Source organism: Stegodyphus dumicola, chromosome 12, assembly GCF_044657685.1.
Source record: "Stegodyphus dumicola isolate Sdum_Otavi_A_Nest chromosome 12, ASM4465768v1".
NCBI classification, from domain to species: domain Eukaryota; kingdom Metazoa; phylum Arthropoda; class Arachnida; order Araneae; family Eresidae; genus Stegodyphus; species Stegodyphus dumicola.
The window spans coordinates 62,718,610-62,743,399 of NC_140779.1; the positions used below are offsets into that span (position 1 = coordinate 62,718,610).

The window sequence follows — 24,790 nt, forward strand, 5'->3', positions numbered from 1 at the left end:
TGTTTATTTCTTTTTTTTTTCCCCCAGTTCATTTTTGTTTTGCCGGGCTGGTCTCGAAATGCTTTGTGGCTGAATCATTGGCTGGGGGCTTCACCTTTGTAGTAACATAGTAACTGTGATAAACTGCAGATGCTGAATCAATGAATATAGGGGTACAATTGAAAATTCAGCTGAGCACACAAGCAGTCTAAATAGTTAAAATGTGGATAAATGCTAAAATCTTGAAAATGTACAAATAATGATACATATGATTATATATACCATGATAAAATAATGGCATAAAAGTGTTGCTAAGGCAGTTTCAACCATGTTACCAAAAAGTGTTTATATGGCAATCTAGGTATGCACATAGCACTCTCCCCCTCCCCCGCCAGACAACTTTCCATTTCTTTTGACATTTTCATTGGTATAACTGCAGACATACCTCCTAAGGGAATTTCAGTATTCTAGCATAGTGGTGGAAGCGTATTGTTTTTGTCATTTCTTGTGAAATCTCAGTCTTAAGGTTTCTGCATGCATACAGCATAATGTAGATCATTAAAAAAAAAAAAAAAGTACAATTCTGTTACCTCTTTTATTTTTTCTCATTTTAGGATTTTTTTGTGTCGAGGCTGTCCACACAGGTCACTGTGCACATGGAGAGACAACAGTGCAAAAGAATTAGAAGCGCATAGAATTTGTGCAATAACAACAATTCAATTAGATATATTTCCACCACATAAATGGAAATGGATAGACTAAAGAAATACTATGACAAATGGCATAATACAGCATGCTTTGAATACATTACTAAATTTTTTCCCTTCATTCCAAGTTCTGTGGAACTTAAAACAGATTTTACATAATGCATAAATTAACATAAAAATGAAAACGATATATGTGCAAATAATTATAACAATTTATAGGCATATGAAATATTAGTATTATTTGATGAATAATTAAAAAAATTAACTAGAAAACTGTCCACAAAAATATTCCAAATTAGAAATTAAAATAGCCTTTTTCTCTTTAGAGAAATTAGCAAAATGTCACAGCTGACAATAAAAAAAAAATAAATAAATAAATAAAAAAAACCTGGAACACATCCACCAACTTTCTCTTTATAATCCAGCAAGATCAGACACTAAAAAAGTAACCATAAATCTCTAGACAGCTTTTCAGTTAACTGTTAATGTTACATGAAATTCTACTGCATCATTAAATTGATATTTCACTTATATGATGTAGTTCAAAACAGTAATGTAGATAACTTGCTAATTTAGGGCTTGTGTCTAATAATTAGAAATTTTATATTATTGTTATATATGTTGCAATAGGATAAAAGGTATTTTGTAGTGAAGAAAATTTCCAAGATACAATATAAACTTTCTTTATTTTGCATAAAAAAAAAGGAATATTCAAATTATAACACGAGAAGATAGATTTTTAAACTGATAATGACTTTCATCAGCTTTTGCACTTATAATGTACATTTCTATATAATAAAGAATTCTCATTCATTTCTGAAACCCATACAAATTAAAAAATCAAACTGTCATTTTATTTATTACACTTTTATTCTACAGAATCTTTCAAACACATATGGTGGAAAAAAATATTGCTAAATTATATATACAAATAATACATGGTACAGAAATTAATTCGCAGAAACTTTTTGTATTATTTTAAAATGTTTTTATCATGTTAGATTAAGATCAAAATATTTATTCATTCATCGTGGTCACACTTTTCTGTTCCTGGACAATGTTTATCCATATCCTCTGAACTATCATATTTTATACCACACCATAAACAATATAAATATTTAGATCGCAAATAGTCTAATATAAAATACAATTGTTCTTCAGGATCCAGCTCTTGTTCCTCCTCCTCCTCCTCAAAATCTTCATCAGATTCATGCTCTTCCTCCTGTGAAAACCAAAACCAATCTCTCATAGGTTCTTTCACATCATGTTCAATATCTAGTTGTTCACACACCTTCTGACTCTTCCTAAGGTCACTCATTAAATGTTTATAAAATATTTTATTCCTCATTCTTTCCACAAATTCCTTTGTCAAAAGTTCAGTTTCTTGTTGTTTATACACTTTAATTTCAGCCCTTCTTTTTTCACGTTCCTCGATTTTCATTCTAATTTCTTCTTCGCTACCCAAACCACCTCTGTCCGTTTTGATTTTTACTTTAATAGGTTCTGATAATCCAGCACCAGAAGAATTATCCTTTTGAGCACCTAACTTCATACCTGGTTTGTAACCCATTTTCTGAAGCATGGCAAACCCTTTATTTTCCGAATTCAGTGCAGATTCTAAACCAGCATTTCGATGTTCTTCTTCAAGCTGCTTGATTGATTTAGTTCTAAAATATTTATTTGATTCTACTTTTTTCTTTTCTATTTCATGTTTCCTCTTCACACTTTTAGAGAAAATCAAACCTGGACGTATATCTTCTTTGACGTCTAGAAATGCACTTGACATATAATCATCTTCATCAGACATCTGGGGGGAAAAAATATTGTTTACTATGTAATGAATAGGTTATATTAAAAACATAAAAATGTTCAGCAAAAGAATCAAGTTAAAAAAAAAGTCTTAAAATTTTTAAGGAAAAACACAGCTAATTAAATAATTAATGCACTTACAATTTGACAAAATTCTTGATTAGCATATTGATTAAGGATCAATTAGCATTTAAACATAAAAGATAAAAATTAATTGTATTTAATTTATCTACAATAATCAATCTTTTATCTTCAGTTTTCTTAAATTAATGAATTCAAATCCAGAAACCGATTAGTCTGTTTCTCAAAAAATATTTCAGACCTACATGCAATAAAAAATAACTTCATGTTTTCAGTCAGAAGATAATTATGATTTCCTTATAATACATGAAAATATTATGTAATTTTTTTAATATCTTTTCCCCATTTATTAAATAAAAAAAGTCAATTTGGAGTTCCCTTAAACATGAAATTTTTAATAAGAAAACTTCTTAGAAGTCTCAAGAACTACAGCTCATTTTTTCATAATGTGGCTAATTAAATATCTGTATAATTGAAGATCTGTATAAAACCATACAGAACTTCTAATAGTTACATACTGTGTAGTATATTCAAAAATATCCCATTTCGGTACTTATAAAATAAAAATAAATATTCTTGATTTAAAAGAGAAAAAATTATTATTTAATTACAGCAACTCACTATACTGATTACCAAAATTAATTCATTTCCACATATGACCAATTTATAATGTAGTCAATCTTATAACAATCAGTAGGAGTTACTGAAAACAATTATATAAAATATTTAAATATAACATGGGTCATTATAGTTTAAATTTAGGTGTGTACATCCTGAGTAGTTTGAAAATTTTTTAAGTTTTCATGTTTTATACTATCCCAGATGAAAAAGTGCAGTGTTATTAGACAACAAATATCGCTTAAAAAATGGATCACCAGATCCACAAACTGCGTATAAAAGGAATTTTTTAATTTGCACCACTACATTATATACAGATATTTTAGTAATATTCAACAAACCAAAGAATGGCATTTTTTTGTGTTTTTAAAAAACAATGTTATTTTAAATTTCCTGGAAAGACATCATATACAGATTCAAACAGTGGCTCATGGCCAATAAGTACTTCTAAAATAATAAAACAATATTACATGTCCTTGAAACAAGCTCAGCAGCTATTATTAATATTTAGTGAATCTTTTAAAATAAGATATTTTTTCCCCGCTTTATATTTCTGTGAACTAAGTACTGAATGAAAATATCCCCCCCACCAGTGTGAAGAACAGTTGCATTGCTAGTACTATCAAATTATATGCATATAGTACTTAATTGCTCAATTTTCTTATATTTCCTTCTTATACATGCCCCATATGGAAATCATGATCAAGGTATCATAAATACATTTCTATAAATAAACATCTATAGATTTTTTGGTACTTTTCTGTTATCAGGATCAAATTTAGAAGTGTAAGTAAAGAAATACATTTAATGCAAAAACGCTTACAATAAAATATAATATCAGTTAACACGAAATAATACAATGATCCTGCCTTTCTTGGAATGAACAAAATACGGAAAACACCGGCCTAGCAGGCGAGATTTAAGAGAAGTGTGAAATGAAAGGTGGTTTCACATGTTTCGTAGAAAGGAGGCTAACTTGGCTTTGAAATACCCTAGGAATAGCCTATGACACAAGCCAGTTTTGTTTATCTAAGTTACTCTCACCTTTCACTCCTACAAACACCACACAAACATCTCATCTTTCATCAGTTGGCTTTGGAATTCGGTGACGAGTACATCGTAATGTGAGTAAAAATCTATGAGTTTGGTTCATATGTTGCACTCTGTATGGAATTCAGCGACTCAAAAGATGAATGAAAATTGTTTTTGTCATGCACGTTTCTCAAAAGCATCAGATTCTTTGGCGCCAAAAGAAATGGAGAAGGAGAATATTGAAATTGAGACAACACACTTATGAAATGTTTGAGAAAGTTACTGTATTATTAGACTGCCCTACTGTATTACCGGAAGAATTTGTGGCAGTTAATGATAATGTGTGTACAGCCCTAATTATGGCAGACAAAGACATTTTGGAGATTGTTCAAAGCTAAAAAAATATCATTGATGCAGATTCCGATCACGAAAATGAAATGAATAATGCAGCTCCTGTTCCCATGTCATCCGAAATGAGGAACTCCATGAAAAGTATGCGCAGTTACTTAGATGCATATTCCAATGGTGAAATGAATAACAAAGAGGATGACATTGAACAATTTTTTTAACAATTTGATGCTAAAAAGATAATGCAAAGAAAAATATAAGACTATTTTCCAAAAACTCAATAAATGTTTTTTTTTTTTTTAAAAAAAAAAAACTTTAAAATTTTGTATTAAGTTTCATTACGTTCTTGTGGATGTTTTTGTTTCGCTGATTTTTATTAAATACATGCATATAAACATATCTATGTAAATAAAATGTACTCTAATAAACTTAATTTTGTTGAATATATGTTTCTTTTAAATATCCTTTAACACGAAAAATATTTATTCCCCTCAGTTTCGTGTTAAACGATTTTCACTGTATATGTGCATATATGCGTGTGTGTACACACACAAATACATAGTACACAGGTACATACATACATGGACACATCCATCCATACATAAATACATTTCTGGACCCAGTCCATGATAACAGAAAAACACTGATACGTCTTATTGTAAGAAATATATCTTAGCATAACGGCTCTGGATTCAGCCTGCATGAAAATCAGCCATAACTAAAAACAAACTGATATCTTAACCATTTAAATATCAATAATTATAAAAGCAGCACTTTTGTATCATGTATGATGCTTACCTATCATAATTTTGAGCTTCAGAATTTAGAATGAGAATAACTGTATAGTGACTCTTGCAGTAAAATGCAACAACAAAAAAATTATTCCTTATAAAACACAGAAATGATTATTTTATAGCAAAGCAAATACAATGGTTTAAATTCCAAAGAAATGATTATTTCATAACAAAGCATACAGTAGCCTTGCAGATCACAAGACAACTGCAAAATTTCAAATTCTTAATCTCAAGATTAGTTAATGATAGAGTGTTTCAATATACGATGAAATTTTCGTAGATGTGGATCATATGCTACTCGTCTATAAAGCTTTAAATTCTTGTAAGCTTTGATCTAGTGTGGTTTTTATTTTCAGCATGATGGTGGAATTTATAATCACAAGTAAGATTTCTTAGATTTTTCTTATTCAAAACACTTTTAGAAAGGTAATTTTAATTCGTTACCACATCATGACATGACAGATTGAGGCATTGACATGACAGGGTGTGTGGGGGGAGGATATCCATGAGGACAACTTAATTTAGCATTACTCAATCTCAGAGATTTAAGATCATACAAATTCAATATCTGGAAGAAAGTGTGTCAAAGTGGAAGTTTTTGGGGGAGGGAAGGACGCTTGTTTGCTTTGTTAGTAAATCCTAGTATTAGCTAATATTCTTTGGAGATAGAACTTTAAAGCCAACCTCTGACAGCAAAAATTACTTCTAAGACTAGTATATCTAGAAATAAAAAAAGCAAATCACTGGCAGCTGAGTAAAAACATAATTTCCAAAATCAAATTTCTCCAACAATCTATTCGCCTACATGCCTAGCTTTGACTTTTCAACAGAAGAAATTTTGATACTTTCTGATTATACACCTCCTTGCTTCAATTTTCAATAGAACTGCTATGTTCTCCCCGTCCCCCCATATATTTTTAGGTATACATTTGCTAACAGACATGTGCATACCATTTATATACTTGAATACATGTGAATTTGCATATCTTATTTATCATCATTTCGCAGAACAGCATCCACCTGCCAGTCTTTGAAATTTATCTCTACACATAATAGAAAAGAATCTCTGTGTGTCTTTCGTTCTTGCTGTGGATAAGCTAATAGACCCAGGGCTCCGAAATTTGGCATATAGATGCATCTAGACAAGAGCCAGTGCACCTCGAAGCATTTCTTCGAAATTCAAATCAGACTTTTTTTAATTTTATCTTTTTTGATGAAACTGCATCATTTTGAATAGTTTCATTCTTTCAGAAATGTGGTTTTGGCCACATTTTTCATTCAATGCTTTGTATACTGGACTGCTGACTTCAAAATATGAGATAAAATGTTGCTTTTTTTTCTTTTGATTTTTGGGCACGCAACATGCGCATCGCAATCTTCTTATTCTGACGCACATGTGTCTTGCGAGGCACAACAGAAAGAATTTCCCTTTTGCCCCCCTCTCTCTTTATTAGCTAATGGCAAAGAGGTTTGTATATTTTGAATAATGTCATCCACAAAGCATTGATGACAGTTTCATTCTTTTAGCAATGTGGTTTTGGCAACAGTTTTTCATTCATTGCTTTGGATACTGGACTGCTGGATCCAGTTATTAACTGACATTATTTTTCTTTCACATATACTACTATCAGCTTTTTTTTTTTTTTTTTTTTAACCTGCTTGTTTTGAAAAATAATATTGACGCTGTTTTGGGTAAAAAATATAGTTTATTCAAAAGGTTCTGCAATATTTTCAATAAACTATTTTTTATAATTATTTTAAGCAGACTACTTTTATTATTCTTTATATGAATAACTAAAAATATTTTATCCAGAATGTTCTGAACTCGCAGAAGTATTCAGACACTTTGAATTATTTATACTTAATAAAAACATGAACAACATGACAATCAATATTTTGTTGAATATTTTTTAATTAAAATTACATTTTTCATGCACTTTGAACTGAACTATTTTTTTTTTCATGTAAGAATTCTCCATGCCTCCGTAAGAATTGCTTTTAACAGAGCTTTTGAAGAAATATCATTTTTCCTTATTCTTTCCTCCAACTCATCCCATACATTTTCAATAGGATATAAGTCTGATGAATATGAAGGAATTCTGATAACTTTCAAATATTTGTATAATAACCAGAAGTGAACATTTAGTTTGTTAGTATGTTTAGTATTGTAATCCTGATAGAACTTGAATGTATTTTGTATTTCAAGTTTTTCAAATTCAGTTCTTCATATGGCTTTCGTCGTACAGAAATTCATTTATAAGACTCCAAATATATTAAATTTTAAGTTTGTCTGGAACTATAGCATTGGTTCAATATGATAAGTATTATTTGCTCTTACCATTGATTTTTGTGAATGGCAGGCATATTTTCCTTGCTTTCTTCCATGCAAATAATTTCCTTCTTGCTGATCACCCGTTATACCCATGTGTTAACTTTTATTGCTAACTGTTCTTCTAAATCCACTGCAAATTTTACAGGACCAATTTTCTGGTTTTGTTTGATTCCAATTTGTATTGATCCAGTTCTTTCATATTAGTTTAGAATGTAGTCCAGACTTCAGGGCATTTTGAACATACAGTTTATATTGTTTTAATACACCAAAGGTAACTGAGCTTTTAATATCAAGGATTTTTTGGGTGTTTTGAATACTCTTGGTGGATAGTCGAATTTCTAACATAATTTGTCATTAATTTGCAGGGTCTTGCTATACTCAGCTATAGAACTGTTATTATATTTTACTAAACAAGTAATAATTTCCAAATGCAGATGATAATTCTTGTGATGTACTTTCACCTAGAACAAAAAGTTAGGGCAAGAAACATAGCCTGCCAAAATATTTAAACTCTCTAGTGTCCAAATTGTTATGCGAGTTTTTGATTAACAATTTTTGAATAAATTAATTTATTGCTAGGATTATTTTGTAAGTATGCCTTAAAACAGAGAAGGAATATTGGAAAATTTCTAGAGTCTATGTTTCAGTATTTAGTACAAGATCAAACATGAGCCACTGTACGTAATAAAATTACTAAATAGAATAAATATGTTAGTTGGTTAAAACATTAGACCTGTATTTATAATTTTGAATATTTTATTTGACTAAAAAAATGTAATCAATTCTTAAATAATCTAATTGATTTTGCTTTTGATTTCAAGATATTATTTACAAAACATTGTCAAAGTTATTGACTGGTCTTTCAATATTTTCAATTCAAGCAAGTTCAATGATTTGGAATTCATGAATCTAAGAACTTCTGGTACTTTTCTGTTATCGAGACCATATTCAGAAATGTATGTATGTGTGGGTGTGTATGTAAGTATGTATATATGCATGTGTGTACATATGTATACACATACAGTGACAGATGCGAAACCTGCATCACCTAGAAAAATAAACATTTGTACACGAAAACGGTCATTCATCTCTTTCTTTATACAATGAAAGTGTGGCTCTGTATGTTCAACTGATGCAAGGGAAAAAATGTATAGCAGTGGATTTAGATAAAGAAGGATATTTGGCATTTGTGACTGCTGAGAATAACAACCGGCTGCAATCAACTGATAGTTTCAAAAGCAATTAAACCGTGAAATTGGTGATGTAGAGAGAAGAGTCACATTAGAACCCAATGAGAGAAGAGCTGGACTGCCGATTTAAGAGTTGAATTTGAGAAAGACTGTGCACATTAACTGTCCAAAGATGCCTTGCAGAATGCAATCTGTATGTGTATCCCCCAACAAAAAGGCTTTTACTTACGAAAACAAAAATGATGCAGAAGCGACTTTCTTGAACAAAAGAACATGTTTCATGGACAAAGGCTCAGTAAGATTCCATAAATTTTTCGGATGAATCTAAATTCAACCTATATGGATCGGATAGTAAGCTGTACTTTCAGAGACATAAAAATGAAGCTTATTATCTATACTGCATAATGTCTACTGTGAAATTCCCAGACTGCCAAATGGTCTAGGGATGCATATCCAGCAAAGAGACTGAATGCCTCAGCAGTTCATACCTACATCTTGGAGAAGTGTTTAAAGCCAGTTATTCAGGATCATTTTAAAGGTGCTGGAAATTGCATTTTTCATCAAGATTATGTGCCCTGCCATATGGCAAAATCGGCATATACGATTTACCTTATTTATGCATGATTTTGTTCCCTCATTTACAAGCTTTCATCATCACATCGTAACTGATATTAAAAAAGTAATTGTCCTCCCATTTAACCTTTTCAGGCCTGTCTGACAAAATCTGATATTAAAGTTTTGGACTGCCCTGAAAATAGACCTGATCTGAATTCCATTTAAATTGCTGCTTAGAAGCCTGCTATTAAGATTAAACTGCAGGAAAGCATTATTAGGGCTTGCATCCATGAAACTGACGAAACTGACCAGTAATACATTCAGAAGTTGATATCTTCCATACTTGACTGCTGTAGGGCTGTTATCACAGTTCATGGAATAATATGTTAAATAGTAAAAAGATTTTTTATATGTGTATACACATCTAAGTACGTGTAATATGACTGCAGTTAAGTAGGATTTTCATTACCTACAAAATTTTTGTATCAGTTACTTTGTTCTGCATTTTGTTAAATATAGCATTTTACTGAGTAATTAGGTACAAATAATTTATTAATCTTGATAAAAATTTATTAAGATTAATCTTACAACTTTATTTTATCATAAAAATATTATCTTTATAGAAAACATATACATATACGAAACATGCTATTTACACACTTTTCAACTTTTTTGCAGGTGATGCACTTTTTTTATCTGCCAATTGTAATACACACATGTACATACATGCATTTCTGAATCTTGTCCTAGTAATAGAAAAATACCAAACTTTTCATAATATACAGCCTCATATTATATTGAAACAAAAAAGTCTCAGAGTTCATTTGGATGAAAAACTAAAGCAAAAATAATGCTTTCTGCCTGAAATGAAGAATGTGCTCTAATTCACTCTAGCAGGAGTTAAGTAGTGGTAGTTCACCATAAAATTAACATTTCCCTTTCTTTAAATTATAGTCCTTCCTTATTATAGTGCCCCAAGACTAAATCGCTAATCAATTAAGATAACTCGCCAAAATCTCATCATGTGTTCGTATATCTCACTACATGTTACATCTCTGTTGATTAACAATTAAATTTTGGGGGTCACTATAATAAGGAAGTGTGCAATTTAGTTACAACTTTTTCATTCATTACCCATATTAAATTTTCCATCCCAATCAGTCATAAAGATTTATTTAAATAATTAATTTTACAAACTTTAAGTATATCCTATCACAAAAGTAAGATCTGTTCCGCAAAGTATCTCAACAGAATATTATAAAATTTTATATTTGTGATTTTATCTAAAAATGAAGTATTTTAAGCCAATATTTTTCAGAAAGGAAATGCATGCAAAAAGGATTTCTTTTAAATTGTTTATGACTGCAAGAATTAATATAATGAAACTTTAATTTGGAGTTGATTTCAATTCAAAGGAATCATCGGATTGATTAAGAAAAACTACATTAAAGATACGTGTAATGTATATTTATTGACAATAGTTGGTCTTTACATCAGATTAGACAATCATATGCTTTGAACACTGGAAAAGTATTGAAATAGATCTTTAATTAAAAACTAAAACATGAAGTTGCAATTAATCTACTTTAAAATTATGTACAAAAATTGCAAATGAATCATTTTCATTGTAATTTGTACGAAAATTTAAAAACGTCTATCAAAATCTGATTACATTTTGCCTAGAAATGAAGTTATATTTTACTATATACCAAAGTAGCGCCTAAATTTTAAAAATATTTAATTTAAAATCTTATTTGTTCATAATAAAAAAATTTGGTCCATAATAGAAACGAATTGGTTAAACTACATACCTCTGAAAAAGATATTTACTCAATATTATGAAATATTAACTGTCTCTCTTTTTAAAGGGTTAGACATTAATATTTTCATTTAGCTTAATATTCCTACGTTTTCCATGAAACTGGGCTTTCTTTTAATAGCAAAATTTTTCTTCGTCATCAACTCAGATGTGTAGTTCAAAATGTAAACTTACAGGTGCTGCCATCTATTGTACTGAGATGTTACTGCTTTCTTAATTTTTTACTTTCATAAAATACCTCATATTTGACTTGCAAATATATATATTTTTTTCAGATATTTTAAACACGAAAACCCGATAATGAAACAAAATATCCTTTTTTTTTCTTCTGAACGCCACATATAAATCTAACTATTTCATTTCAGATGTTTTCCACATGTTAAAAAGTTTTTAGTAATTAACGAATTACAAACGAAATCCCTTCGGTTATTTAACACTAACTTATTTTCTCTTTTTTTCCGCCAATTTTAGGAACTTATTGCGTTTTTTATTGTAGGTATCGTTAATTATTAAGATGTTTTATTCAAAAATTATTTATGCTGCTTTTATACTTGTATGTTTATACAGTGTATGAATCAATCCACCTCAATTTACACCAAAAAACTTGTTTCAGTTACCTCATACACAAATTGTTATCCATTTTGCATTAAATTATACGACGAGTACAAAAAAAAAAGCAGACATTGGAGGTGCCGGGGTTCGAACCCGGGGCCTTTCACATGCGAAGCGAACGCTCTACCACTGAGCTACACCCCCACTTACTCCCTCAACATCTATAACCTATAACTTGAAGAATCCTTTTCTAAGATTTTTTGATGTGAAAGAAATGGAATTTTTGTACTTGTTGCTCTGTTTAATTTGTTTCTACATGGAACAGTTCATTTTCCGTACAGACATTTCATTTACTTTTTCAAATATATATGCATTAATGCAAATTAGATACATACGCAATAGAGTTCACTATCTTCTTTCGTTCCTATTATCACATTTTTCTGCATTCATTTTCTGCACAAAAGGGGAAAAAAATTAATTTTACTGAAATCGAATTGAAACAACATTGTATTTTTAGTTTTACTGCAAGAACATAAGTACTTCCGTCAGAAAACCTAACACTGTGAATAAGTACAACACTAAGTCTGGTTTTTCGTAGGGTTAGGTTAGCAGTGCCTAAAAAAGATGTTAAATAAACTTGGAGGTGCCGGGGATCGAACACGGGGCCTTTCACATGCAAAGCGAACGCTCTACCACTGAGCTACACCCCCTTCGTTTGTAACTGCTAGAAAGAGTTACATAACAGAAAAATTAAAAAAGTGGTACTAAAATTTTAATATTAATACTTAAGAATAATTATTCTACATATTTTCATTAGTACTTATTTTTAAGAGGATTCGAAAACAATTACGCAATAAAATTCCGAAAACGTCATGCAACGCGCTGATTGGTTACCGAGTTTTAATCATCAACAAAGATGGCTGATTTCATCGTATGGTACTTCTGAAGCAGTAACACGAATGAGGTATATAGCAGTACATGTATAAGCTTTCGATATGGCTTCAACATCCAATTCACATTCGCCTTCGGAACCAAATTCTATTCTTATAGAGCAGTTTTGCTCAGTTACCGGATCTGATAGAGAAAAGGCCATCAAAATGTTGGAAGTATGTAACTGGAATCTAGAAATGGCAGTGAACATGCATGTTGATTCCGATTACCAAGAAAACGTATGTGTTAACGAAAATAATTCTATTCCTTCTGAGGATGACGGTATACGTCCTCCAATACCTCAATCAAGAGCCGTACTTGTCGAAGATGATATACGATTTCAATATGGTTTGCGTGGAAGAAAACGTAGACCTCATTCAGTATTTGATGGATTTCGCGATTTTCAGGCAGAAGCAAGGATGCAAGAACTTACTTCAACTGCTGAAACTACTGAAACATTCAAGAAAAGACGTACTTTAGAAGATTTGTTTAGGCCTCCACTTGATATCATGCACAGAGGAACTTTTGATTCTGCCAGAGATTTTGGGCAAACGTCAAACCGTTGGTTGATGGTCAACATACAGGATTCACAAGAATTTTCGTGCCAAGTTTTAAATCGTGACGTTTGGAGCAACCCAACTGTAAAAGAACTGATATCTCAGCATTTTGTGTTTTGGCAAGTCTACAGTGATAGTATAGATGGTCAAAGGTATATGCAGTTCTACAAGCTTGTTGAGTTTCCATACATTGCCATAATTGATCCCAGAACTGGTGAAAAGTTGCTAGAGTGGCACCACGTAGATGCTACTTCAATTTGTGAACTTATTCAGATATTTTTGGAAAATTCATGTTCTCCCAATGGTTCATCCACAAGCATTACTGCACCCACTAGAAAGTGTAGTCTTTTAGACCAAAGTGAAGAATCCCAACTAAAAGCAGCTCTTGAAGCATCTTTGAAAGATGCAGCATTAGTGAATGTTGATGATAATGACAGTGATTTTGAAACATTTGATTCTGACTCTGAAAGTACAAGTATGAAAGCAAATAAAGCGAGTGATGTTAATTCAAACTCTGACCATTCCAATGATACTATTGATGTTGTTGGATTCACTGAAAGCAATGATAAGGATGCCTTTAAATGCCAGAATTCATGGAAGGAACATCTAGGAAGTGAGGACGATCCCAAAACGGATCTTGTTTTGCGCCTTCCCAATGGCAAACGAGAACAAATCACATGGCCATGCACAACAAAAATTAAATCATTACTTTTGTATCTGGAGGAACTAGGTTATGATACAGAACAATATGAATTAGTTACCAACTACCCTCGTCGAAATTTGTGCCAGTTAGACTTGTGCAAAACACTAAAAGAAGTTGATTTGTATCCACGTGAAATGGTATTCGTCCAGCTGAAAACGTAACAAAAATTTTCAATTATAATTATGTAACTGAAAACTTTTGCTACATTACATACAATCAATTTATTCATTCATCCTCTTTTCTTTTTCTTTTTTCATTTTATGATAATATGTACAATGGTGTTGGTTAAAATTGTACATGAATGGCCTAATTTTACTCTGTTAGATCTTAAAACAGTTTCAGTCATCTGATTTTGGTTTATCATATTAATTGACTTGCAGAGCATTATCTATTAAAAGAAAGGCAGAACTTCAAAAGAGTTAATTTTGTCCCGAAAAGAAGTTTAAATCTTGAAAATTTTAAATCTATAAGCATTAATGAAACTTGGTTGATTAAGAGACTGTAATAAATAAAATCTATAATTACTGTGAAGAAAAATTAATAGATGTATAATATTAGAAACATAAATAATGATTATTCATAACATGAAACCTAAACCACATTACACATATATATTGTTGTTATATCGTGGATGATTTTCAAAAAGACAAATTTATTCCCTTTTGTGATATATTTATTATGTATCATCACATATTTTTAGAAATGTAGATTTCTAATAATGTGTTTTGTTTTGCATGCTAAACTGTATCTTTTTTAATGTATAAAGAATGCTCTTTTCCTGATTAAGAGTTTTATATTTCATTTGCTGTTCCATGCAAATGGGAACATATTATTTTTAAGTTTTTATTTATATAAATGTGTAATGTAATGAATACAACTTGAATCAAGATTTGTATTTAACAGTAAAAGATTTATTTTCAAACGTAATATTTCATTTTCGATTATCTTCTGAAATTTAAAATTATTCAAGCATTATTATGTGCAACACCATTTTCCTACTGAAATAATCAACAGTTTTCTTTATCTGCAAATATCTTCCATTAAGTTTGCACCAAATAGTTTATCATCTTATTAACTATGTGTGCTGAACCTAGGTTCACATTTCGGGTTCCTCGAGCATAAACCCTATGCTGATGTATAAGTTTCAGGAAGTATTTGCCTGTATTGATAGCAATAAGAGATGGTGATGAAGTCCAGTTGAAATAATTAATTACTTAGAATGTTATTTTCTGAAACGGTGATATTGATGAAAAATTGGCAATAGAAATTTCAGAGTAATTCTATGGTAAAAGTGTATTTACGGGTACCCCATAGTGATTTTTGGTGGTACATTGATACTGAGTTTGTGCAATTCTTTGACATGTTAAGCGGAGATTTTTGGCCAAAAATTGCGACTAGACAAAGCCAAAATAATGACAAAGAACTGCACAAACTCGATATCCGTGTACACATCAACCTATTTTCACTTAAAAAAATCCCAGAATTGCACAAAAATGGCATTGCGCACTCCCTTGACTTTATCCGTGTACACATTGGCCTGTTTTCACTTAAAAAACATCGGAAAATTGCACAAACTAGGCTTTGCACATTCCCTTGACTTCGTCCATGTACACATTGAACTATATTCACTTAAAAAGTCAAAAGGACAGCCAACAAAAAATATATATAATGTCAATAAACTACATTTTAAATCAATGAAATAACATAAAAAAAGGAAATTCATCTTTGCACTACACAAAGGAAATATCCATTTACTTTATTTACAAATTAACACGTCTTCAGTCAAACAAAATTCCTTAACAGTATCCAAAAACTTCCTAAAATTATCTGAACTAGAATCTGTATAGTGGCGTTGCCACATTAAATTACAAAATAAGAGTAAAACATATCCTCTATAACTACGACCGTATACATTTCCGACATTTGATCATGTGCATTTCTTTCCCTCAAACAGAACACCTAATACAGTCAAAAGTCGTTAATCCGGACTCGTCGGGACTTCGGCGATTCCGGATTATAGATCATCAGTTTAAATCTGGTAAGATGGCATGTAGAAATTATAAAATTAAAAATATGAAACCATAAATTATGAAATAAAGAAAAATTATGATCTAAAGGGTATCAAAATTTACAAAAAAAAAAAAAAAAAAAACTTAATATTTATTTGTTTATTTTATTAAACATTTCTTTCAATGTAAGTTGTTTAAGTTGCTTCGTTTTATGTGTTAATACTTTCTCTTTAATTCGATAAACAGACATAATTTCTTCTTCAGTTACAAAGTTCCGCTGTTCAAGTCCTATAATTGCTGTGTTGAGAATACCGACTAATTTGTCAATTGAAATTTTGTTTGATCTTTGGATTATGGTAACTTGGCGATTTTTTGGCGACCAACTCTGCTACAGCAACCCTCTATTTTTTTTGCCACCATTTTGTCTTCACGAAGTAAAGACATGTTTCTTTTCTTTTTATTTACTGAACACTTTTTCCAACAATCTACTAGCCGAATTACACTTATGCTAGAAATTTTATGTAACAAAACTGCTTAATCATGACAAATATTAACTGCAAAATTGGGAAAAAGTGCACAATTGCAAACTCCTTGCGCGTTTTTCAGAATAGCACATACACATAAACAATTTACACATCGACTTATTTTTACTTAAAAAAAAAATCCCAGAATTGCACAAAAATGGCATTGCACACACTCTTAATTTTATCCATCTACACTGCTATTTTCTCATAAATTACAAAAATTTGTACGAAAATGCAAAAAAATTCTGTGAATCTTTAAACTCGGTAAAAAGCACATATATGAAATTACGTGATCGCGAAAAAGTATATACCCTTTCCAAGGATGTACACTGCTCAAAAAAAAATGGGACAGTGCTATATCTCCCGTTCTACTGGGCCGATTGACAAAATTCAAACTGCGTTTTTCATGTCTCGAAAGCGCGACTTAGGATATATATTAGATTTATATATAGCACTATTCTAACATAGGTATTTTGACACAAAATCGGACTTTTTCTGAAATAACATACCATTTTTTTTACATATTTCGATTCTACGACTCAAATTATGCCAAAATACCAAGTTTTGTAAAAATCGTACGAATAGTTTTTAAAATATTAGCTCTCAAAATTTTAGCTACTCAATGTTAATTGAATTTGGCAAATATTTATTAATATCTCTTTTTTTATTAAACTTTTTTGATTTTTTCTCTCGCATTTCGAAATTTTGGTTCATTCCAAATAAAATTTACTCATTTTTTGCGTTTTATTTTTTAAATTTTTATTTTTAAATAATTTCTATAGATTTTTCGAAAAAAAATTTAAATTATAACCTATAAAAGTTTTACCATCATCTTAAAGTAGGTGTATTTTTAAGCATATCTGCAAAAAATTAGACTTTTTTATTCAAAATTTTCTAAGATATACACGAATTTACATAATTTCGCGTTTTGAAATTTGGCACCTTTTCTTTGAGCGATAATAACGCCAAATGTGGTCTATGGATTTTTGTTACACTGAATTGCCACAGCTATTTTTAACCTTAAACTTCAAGTAAAATTTTACGGAGAATTAATTATATGACATTTTTTCCCTCAATGATGCGTAATAAATATTTATTAATACTATATGAAAGGCTATTTTTTAAATTATAGATGATATTATTCAAATTTTTAACTATTTTTTTTAAATTTCTCTCGTATCTTTTCTTTTTTAAAAAAATTTAAGAGTAAGTTTTTGTAAGAGTAAATTTTTACCTTCGGCGTTTTATCGTCTGCTACTTTACTTCGTTTAAATCGAATTGTCTAAAACTGAGAATTTTCGTTTGATATTTATTTGAATTTTATGACATTAACTGCATAATTTATTTCTAAACAAACTGTTGCTTTTGAAGTGGCTGAAAGAGTGGCTGATACTATTATCCATATTTTTAAAGCACAATATATTTTTATAGAAACATAATATTTAGAATAATCATTTTTTCAATCAAGTCAAATTATGATATAAACATACAACCCTCTAGAGACTGAATTAATGGAAGTTCAATGGTTATGTAGAAATGATCTGCAACTACTTAATGGCTGGATAAGTCAGCAGATTCTATGGACAAATAAGAATAATTATATAAACGACACCAACATTCTGGATTCAATAAACAACGAGGATACGATGTTTACTAAATGAATTTAAGAAGTTTTAAAACATAAAAAATCAACTCATTTTTTTTTCCTAAAATGTATTTTTGTGCGTAGCGTATTTTCATTATATCCTTAAAATTCTAATTTGGAATGTAATTGTCAAGAACTGAATCCTAATCATCAGTAATATAATAAGTAATTATTACGGTTATTAATAAATCCTTCTTATAAAGTAATTGCAAATATTTCAAAAAACTTTCTGTCTGAATGCAAACATTTTTCTATGCAAATATTTTTAATTTTATATTAATCAAGATTGCACACCATATTACTTATTTCCACTTCAATTCTTACCGTCAGTTCTAGTAGAATTTACAAATCAATTATATTTAATTAAGGATTGGATTGGATTATTTAATTATGGCAAAGCACACGAGGGCTATCTGCCTAAAGGGAGGGATGCCTTCGTGGAGGACTTTCTAAGGGAAACTGGCTCGTATACACGTTACACATGGGGAAAACCACGAAACCGCCCATGCGGTCAGCCTGTTTGCGGGATTCGAACCTCGTACTGAACTACCAGTGTTCAGTGTCTTTACCGCTCGCCCGTTGGTGGGCTATTTAATTAAGGAATGACCATCTAAGTTAAGAAACAGCGTACCGTAACAACATTTCAATTACTGGCGTCGTATCTTTCACGTTACTCCCGATTGGCTAGCTACATGATTTTTAATGAGTATTCGGATTTTACTAGTAACTTCACTTGGAAATCGCGCTTAAACTACGTTAGTTGGTTATTTGAACATAGAAAGAACATGGGAGCTATTTGATTAAGATGCTTTCATAGAGAATCTTTGTAAAGAGAACCTAAAAAACTACGAAAACCAACCATGCAGCCTGGGTTAGACTGAGCAGCAAACAATTAGTATTTAACAATCTTTTTTTTTTTTTTTTTTTTCAAATGCTAGGCAACTGATGAGGCTCCAATTAAATCTCCAATTTAATATTTTATTTGTAAATATTTAAAATATTTTTGTATTCTTAGACACAAAAAGCAGAATTTAAGTTTTGTTAACTCGTTAGTAAACTACCAAGTCGTAGTGCAAATGAATATTCAATTTCTTTGGCAATAATTGTATTCACTTAATATTCTTGGAATATGAGCTAAAGAAGGAATGTTCTCGGAAGATTAAAGAAGTGTTTAAATCCAGTGATATTAGGTTTGTCTTACAAGCTCAGGATCAAAACGATTCTGAAATTGCCCGAGTAGTTAACTTGTAAATGGATGTGAATTAAGCAGATGAATTTTAATATTACATTATTCAGCCAGAAAACGTATTCCAAATGTTTTGTATTGCATGACAATGCATCTTTTCATTATTCAATAACCAGTCGGAGAACCGCTTGTGTTCCGAAAATAAGTATGTGTACTCAATCGTCCTGCATGTTCTTCAAATTTGTCTTCTTGTGATTTTTTTTTTCCCCAAAAACTAAAGTTGCCTCTCAAAGGAAAGTTTTTTGACATTGAAAAGACAAAATTAATATGACATCTACTTTTAGAGGCATGTCAAAAACAGATCTCTACAAACCTTCTCTTCCATTACATGTTGTGCAGTCAGACAAAAAGTTACATCAGCGTAAATTCTATAATCTATTTTACTCTGATTACTTTATTAACATACAGTGAATATATACTAAATCTCTTACTTTAGCTTAAGTAATTCGGAATTTTGACGGAATTGTTGTCAGAACTAGGACTTGTCGGAAATTAAATATTTCGATAACCCAATAAATTCAAGCTCGAAATTTCAATATTTTATTTTCGGAGGGAGGGGAAATGTTTTCAGTTTTGATCCATTATACTAAGTATATTTGCTTCGATTTTTTATTTTTCCATAAAAGCGAAAATAATTTGAAGCATAGCTTCAAATTAAAATTTAATAATATACAGAGTGGTTATAATTAAAGTTCCATATTGAAACGGTCATAAAAGGAAAACTACTGGATCAAATGTTATCAAACTTGGAAATCGTGTAAAGGAGGTCATGAGAATTTATTTTCCGCGAAAAAAAGGAAGTTCGAAACCTCACCACCAGGGGGGGAATGGCGCTGTATGCAATATTGTTAAACAAAATATGGGTCGGAATCTAACTTAACCTTTTGTTAAACAGGTTTAATATGTTGTATAGCCTTAAGAATCTTTGAAGTAGGCAAATTACCATTTAAAGACGTTAAATTCAATAAATGTCGAGTGTAAGTGAGAATTTCGTCCGTGAAAACCACGAATTAGCGATTAGAAAATGTGAGATCGCAAATCACTCTCACAAGTGCGTACAATCTGGAAATCGTTTTCTTACAGATCACTAATTTGTAATTTTTTAAGCCTGAATTCGGCACTAAAACATGAAGATACTGATTCAAAGCGCTTTTAATCGATTTAGGCCAAAGAAATCTCTCATGTTATCTATCTAGTTCCATTGCATTCTCTTACTGCATTCGATTGCATAACAGTCACTTCACACCGTTTACTGTTGAATGACAGCTAGTTTTATAACTGAACCATTTTTTTCTGAAGAGCAGTCGACAGCTGGACTACTGCGATTGCACTTAGAGCCAATATTAAAATGTTTCGTGATACATGAACTGCAGTAACGTGGCATTTTAGATACTACGATTTTTATGCAGGGCTGGGCACCACCTCAAGAGTGTCGCATAGTTACTTAGGCAACATTTCACGAATGAATGTCTTATAGGCCAACACTTCCCCTCTTATCACCAGACCTCAACCTCTGTGACTTTTGTCTATGAGGTTATCTCAAAAGCACTGTTTATGGTGATAATCTAAACAATTTGGCAGAAATGAAAAATGTGATACACTGATAACATTCCTCCTGATATGCTATGTGTAACGTGTATACCAGCCAGTTTCCCTAAAAAGTCCTCCACGAAGGCATCCCTCCCTTAAGGCAGATAGCCCTTGAGTGCTTTGCTGTAATCTAATAAACCAAACCAAAACCAAACCTGATATGCTAAGAGCTGCTGTTGAGAATGCAGTAACATGATTTAACTTGCTTTCGGAAAGTGCTGGACGCTACATTGAACATGCTTTGTAACACGTTTCGGAAAATATTAAACGCATTTTAAACAGATGTTTTCATGTCTTATTTCATTTAACAATATTGTATACAGCGCCATTTTCCCCCTGGTGGTGAGTTTTTGAACTCTTTTTTTTCCGCGGAAAATAAATTCCCATAACCTCCTTTACACGATTCCCAAGTTTGATAACATTTGGTCCGGTAGTTTTCCTTTTATGACCATTTCAAATTGAAACTTTAATTATAACCACCATGTAAATTAAACTTTAAAAGTTTGACAGTTTGGTTCAAGTCCCAGCTTTAAAAATATATATATAAATATAATCTTTTATATTAATTCTCTTAGAAAGAATGTTTCAAGAAGCTAATTTTTCTCTCGTGTTATAGACTGTATAAAAAAAAAACATGATCTTTAGTATGATTTAGATTGTTTCAGCCGATATAAGAATCGGGGCACTCTGTGGTACAGAATAAACCCTGCTGGACTGTTTTATTTCTTTGTCATTTAGCAAAAATCTTTTAATTAAAATATTTATCCTTTGGACTTAGCTTTAAACTTTATTTATAGCTAAAATGACTAGAAAATGAAAAGCTGTCTTTAGCTGAAACGCAATTCATATAATTGATATTTTAAAAAATTGACAAGAATGCAAAATGTATGGAAGTCTAGCAGTCGAAAAATCTTAATTTTCTTGTGTGAGCACTGAAAATAACTGTAGAAGGAAAGAAGAAAATTAGGGAGAAAAGTAAGCAAAAATTTGCAGGGAAATTTGGCTGTCAGACATACCAAGATGTTCAAAAAGTTGGACGCTTTCGAATATACTTTCAGGATACTTCAAAGAATTTAGGTGTTCAAAGAGAAAACACTTGGACGTGTACACCAACAAATACCATCAATTGAGCTTGTGTTAACAGAAAAGACAAAACGATATCATTGCAGATTAAAGTGAAGAGCGACTGGTTTTAGACTATATGGTTGTGTAAATTACGTTATAGAACATCATATCGTATCATAAATGGTGAATCCCATGATTTTTTCAGTCGAATTATTTGAAGATTCAGGAGTTTATCCAGTGATGTATGTGGATGTCACCTAAAGATGTTTTTTTCCCTTCCTGATGAAACAGCGGCCGAGCGGTAAAGTCGCCGAACACTGGTAGTTCGGTCCGAGGTTCGAATCCCGCGAACGGGCTGGCTGCATGGGCGTTTTCGTGGTTTTCCCTATGTGTAACGTGTATGCGAGCCAGTTTCCCTTAGAAAGTCCTCCAGGAAGGCATCCCTCCCCTTAGGCAGATAGCCGTAGTGTGCTTTGTCATAATAAAATAAACCAAAACCTTTTGATGAAACCAGTCTTTCCTTTCATCTCATACCTTCAAAAATGTTTTGCCTCTAAAGACTGATAAAAGCTCTGACGAAATACTTCGTGAAGAACTTTCTAAGGGAAACCAGCTGTCATACGCGGTACACATGAGAAAATCCACGAAAACGCCCATGCAACCAGCCCGTTTACCGGGGTTCGAACCCCGGAGTGAACTACCAGTGGTCAGCAACTTTATCGCTCGGCCGTTTGTGGGCCTTTATGAAATGGAAGGCAATAACTTTATTTAAAATGATTGTCAGAAATACCAAAATGTTTCGAAAAGTTGGATACTTTTCAATATACTTTCAGAATGCTTAAAGAAAAAGAGAAGAAAAATAAATTTTTTCGTAAAATTTAGTATTCGTATTTTTTTAAATTTAAAACTTTTCAATCTTAAGATATTTGATTCTTGCGATTTCAAAAATAAAATATTTGACTAAAATATGAATAACATTTTAAGAAACCAAATGTAGGATAAAATTGTGTAAAGCAATGGGAACAATGATAAAACTGTTTAAAGAAGTGTATGCAAGTCATCCTAAGTTAAAATATCAGTTATATATATCTTATTTATATATATTTTTTCTGAACGGAACATTGAAAGGCGTGTAAAACTGTACTTTACTGTATTTTCTCTTTTAATATAGTATGCAGTTTTCAAACGCATCGTAGTCTGGGTTACAAAGTATTCTTCCGAAAGAAACGCAGTTCAAATAAATAAAATCAAATTCTGGAAAATTGATATTAATGAATATATTTAAAATGCTCAGTTCGAAGGAATAAATAGAAAATTTTAAAACAATTATCTGAAGAGGCAATGCAACACAAACAATTAAAATAAAAGTATAAAAATTTAAAAATGACCTAAAATAATAACTATGACGAAAAATATATATAAAGAAAACTATTTAAAAAAAAATAAACGCTGTACCTTTATTTACGCAGTTCGAATAGGTAAATAGAAATTTTTAAAACAGTTATTCGAAAAAAAAAAAAAAAAAAGTGCAACTTAAACAATTAAAATGAAATTCGAAAAAGAAAAAATTACTTAAAATAATAAGTTATAATTAAAAATATAATATAAAGAATATTATTTGGAAAAAAGGAACGATGGTGACTTTTTTTCCTCTAACGGGAAAGGAAATTAGGTTGCCATATATTAAGAAGTTCGCCAAGTAAAGTATTCTTGGCGCAAACTGACAAAAAAGTGCCAACATAAATTTGTGAATTTCTCCGTAAATTTCGCTCCAAATTTTACAAAATTTCCTATTTAGGCGTAATTTGAGTCGTAGAATCGAAATATGTAAAAAAATTGGTATGTTATTTCAGAAAAAGTCCGATTTTGTGTCAAAATACCTATGTTAGAATAGTGCTATATATAAATCTAATATATATCCTAAGTCGCGCTTTCGAGACATGAAGAACGCAATTTGAATTTTGTCAATCGGCCCAGTAGATCGGGAGATATAGGACTGTCCCATTTTTTTTTTTTTGAGCAGTGTACATTTCCACGTATAAAATAAATAAAATATCCAAAAGCTTTTACCTCTAAATTATCTATTATATTATAAACATCACCAACGAATTTATACGCAAACATTAAAAATAGTTACAAATACTTAGTGTCAAATATTTAAATTATTTCCATACACGTTTACTTCAACTGAAACGTATACCAAATTCCTACAAACATAAAATTCACAAAATAACTATCATTGAATTAAAATATCACTAAACCATGTACACGTCGACTTATTTTTACTTAAAAAAACATCCCAGAATTGCACAAAAATGGCATTGCGCACACTCTTCACTATATCCATGTACACTGCTTTTTTCTCATAAATTAGAAAAATTTCACGAAAATGCATGAAAATACTCAACGTATACTACTCAAACATATTCCAAAATACTACAAATATATAACTCACAAAATCACGATCATTAAATTAAAAAACACTACTTAAAATATAAATAAGCACATACATTAAAGTAATAAAAATTAGATTACAATCCTAATTACTTTAAACTAAATCATTGCTAATAACAATTTTCCAATAATACCATATTAATTTATTTACTCCTTACATTTAGAACAATGCATAAAAATAATATCCTCAAATGATTAAAAATACTAACTTAATATAATCTTCTTCAGAATCTTCATTACATGGCACGCAC

General features: G+C 30.8%; 2 protein-coding genes and 2 non-coding genes across 4 annotated transcripts; 1 reads left to right on the top strand and 3 right to left on the bottom strand.

Moving 5' to 3' along the window:
- Window positions 1–1,518: 1,518 nt before the first annotated feature.
- Window positions 1,519–12,230, bottom strand: LOC118190291 (G patch domain-containing protein 11). The gene is made up of 2 exons (XM_085827771.1): window positions 12,212–12,230; window positions 1,519–2,493 (listed from the first exon to the last, which is right to left on the bottom strand). Exon 2 carries the CDS (start codon window positions 2,491–2,493, stop codon window positions 1,708–1,710), a length of 786 nt encoding a protein of 261 aa, XP_085683897.1. The 5' UTR covers window positions 12,212–12,230; the 3' UTR covers window positions 1,519–1,707.
- TRNAA-CGC (transfer RNA alanine (anticodon CGC)) lies at window positions 11,949–12,020 on the bottom strand. Its single transcript has one exon. It is a non-coding gene; the product is annotated as a tRNA-Ala (tRNA).
- A 224-nt stretch (window positions 12,231–12,454) lies between the features above and the next one.
- On the bottom strand, window positions 12,455–12,526 carry TRNAA-UGC (transfer RNA alanine (anticodon UGC)). The gene has a single exon. It is a non-coding gene; the product is annotated as a tRNA-Ala (tRNA).
- A 193-nt stretch (window positions 12,527–12,719) lies between these two features.
- LOC118190292 (UBX domain-containing protein 7) lies at window positions 12,720–14,238 on the top strand. The gene has a single exon (XM_035360990.2). The coding sequence runs from the start codon at window positions 12,812–12,814 to the stop codon at window positions 14,165–14,167; it is 1,356 nt and encodes a 451-aa protein (XP_035216881.1). The 5' UTR covers window positions 12,720–12,811; the 3' UTR covers window positions 14,168–14,238.
- The last annotated feature ends 10,552 nt before the right edge of the window (window positions 14,239–24,790 follow it).

Bases quoted from the DNA above. Each gene is read 5' to 3' on its own strand.
- LOC118190291 (XM_085827771.1), bottom strand. From the start codon at position 2,493: ATGTCTGATGAAGATGATTATATGTCAAGTGCATTTCTAGACGTCAAA.
- LOC118190292 (XM_035360990.2), top strand. From the start codon at position 12,812: ATGGCTTCAACATCCAATTCACATTCGCCTTCGGAACCAAATTCTATT.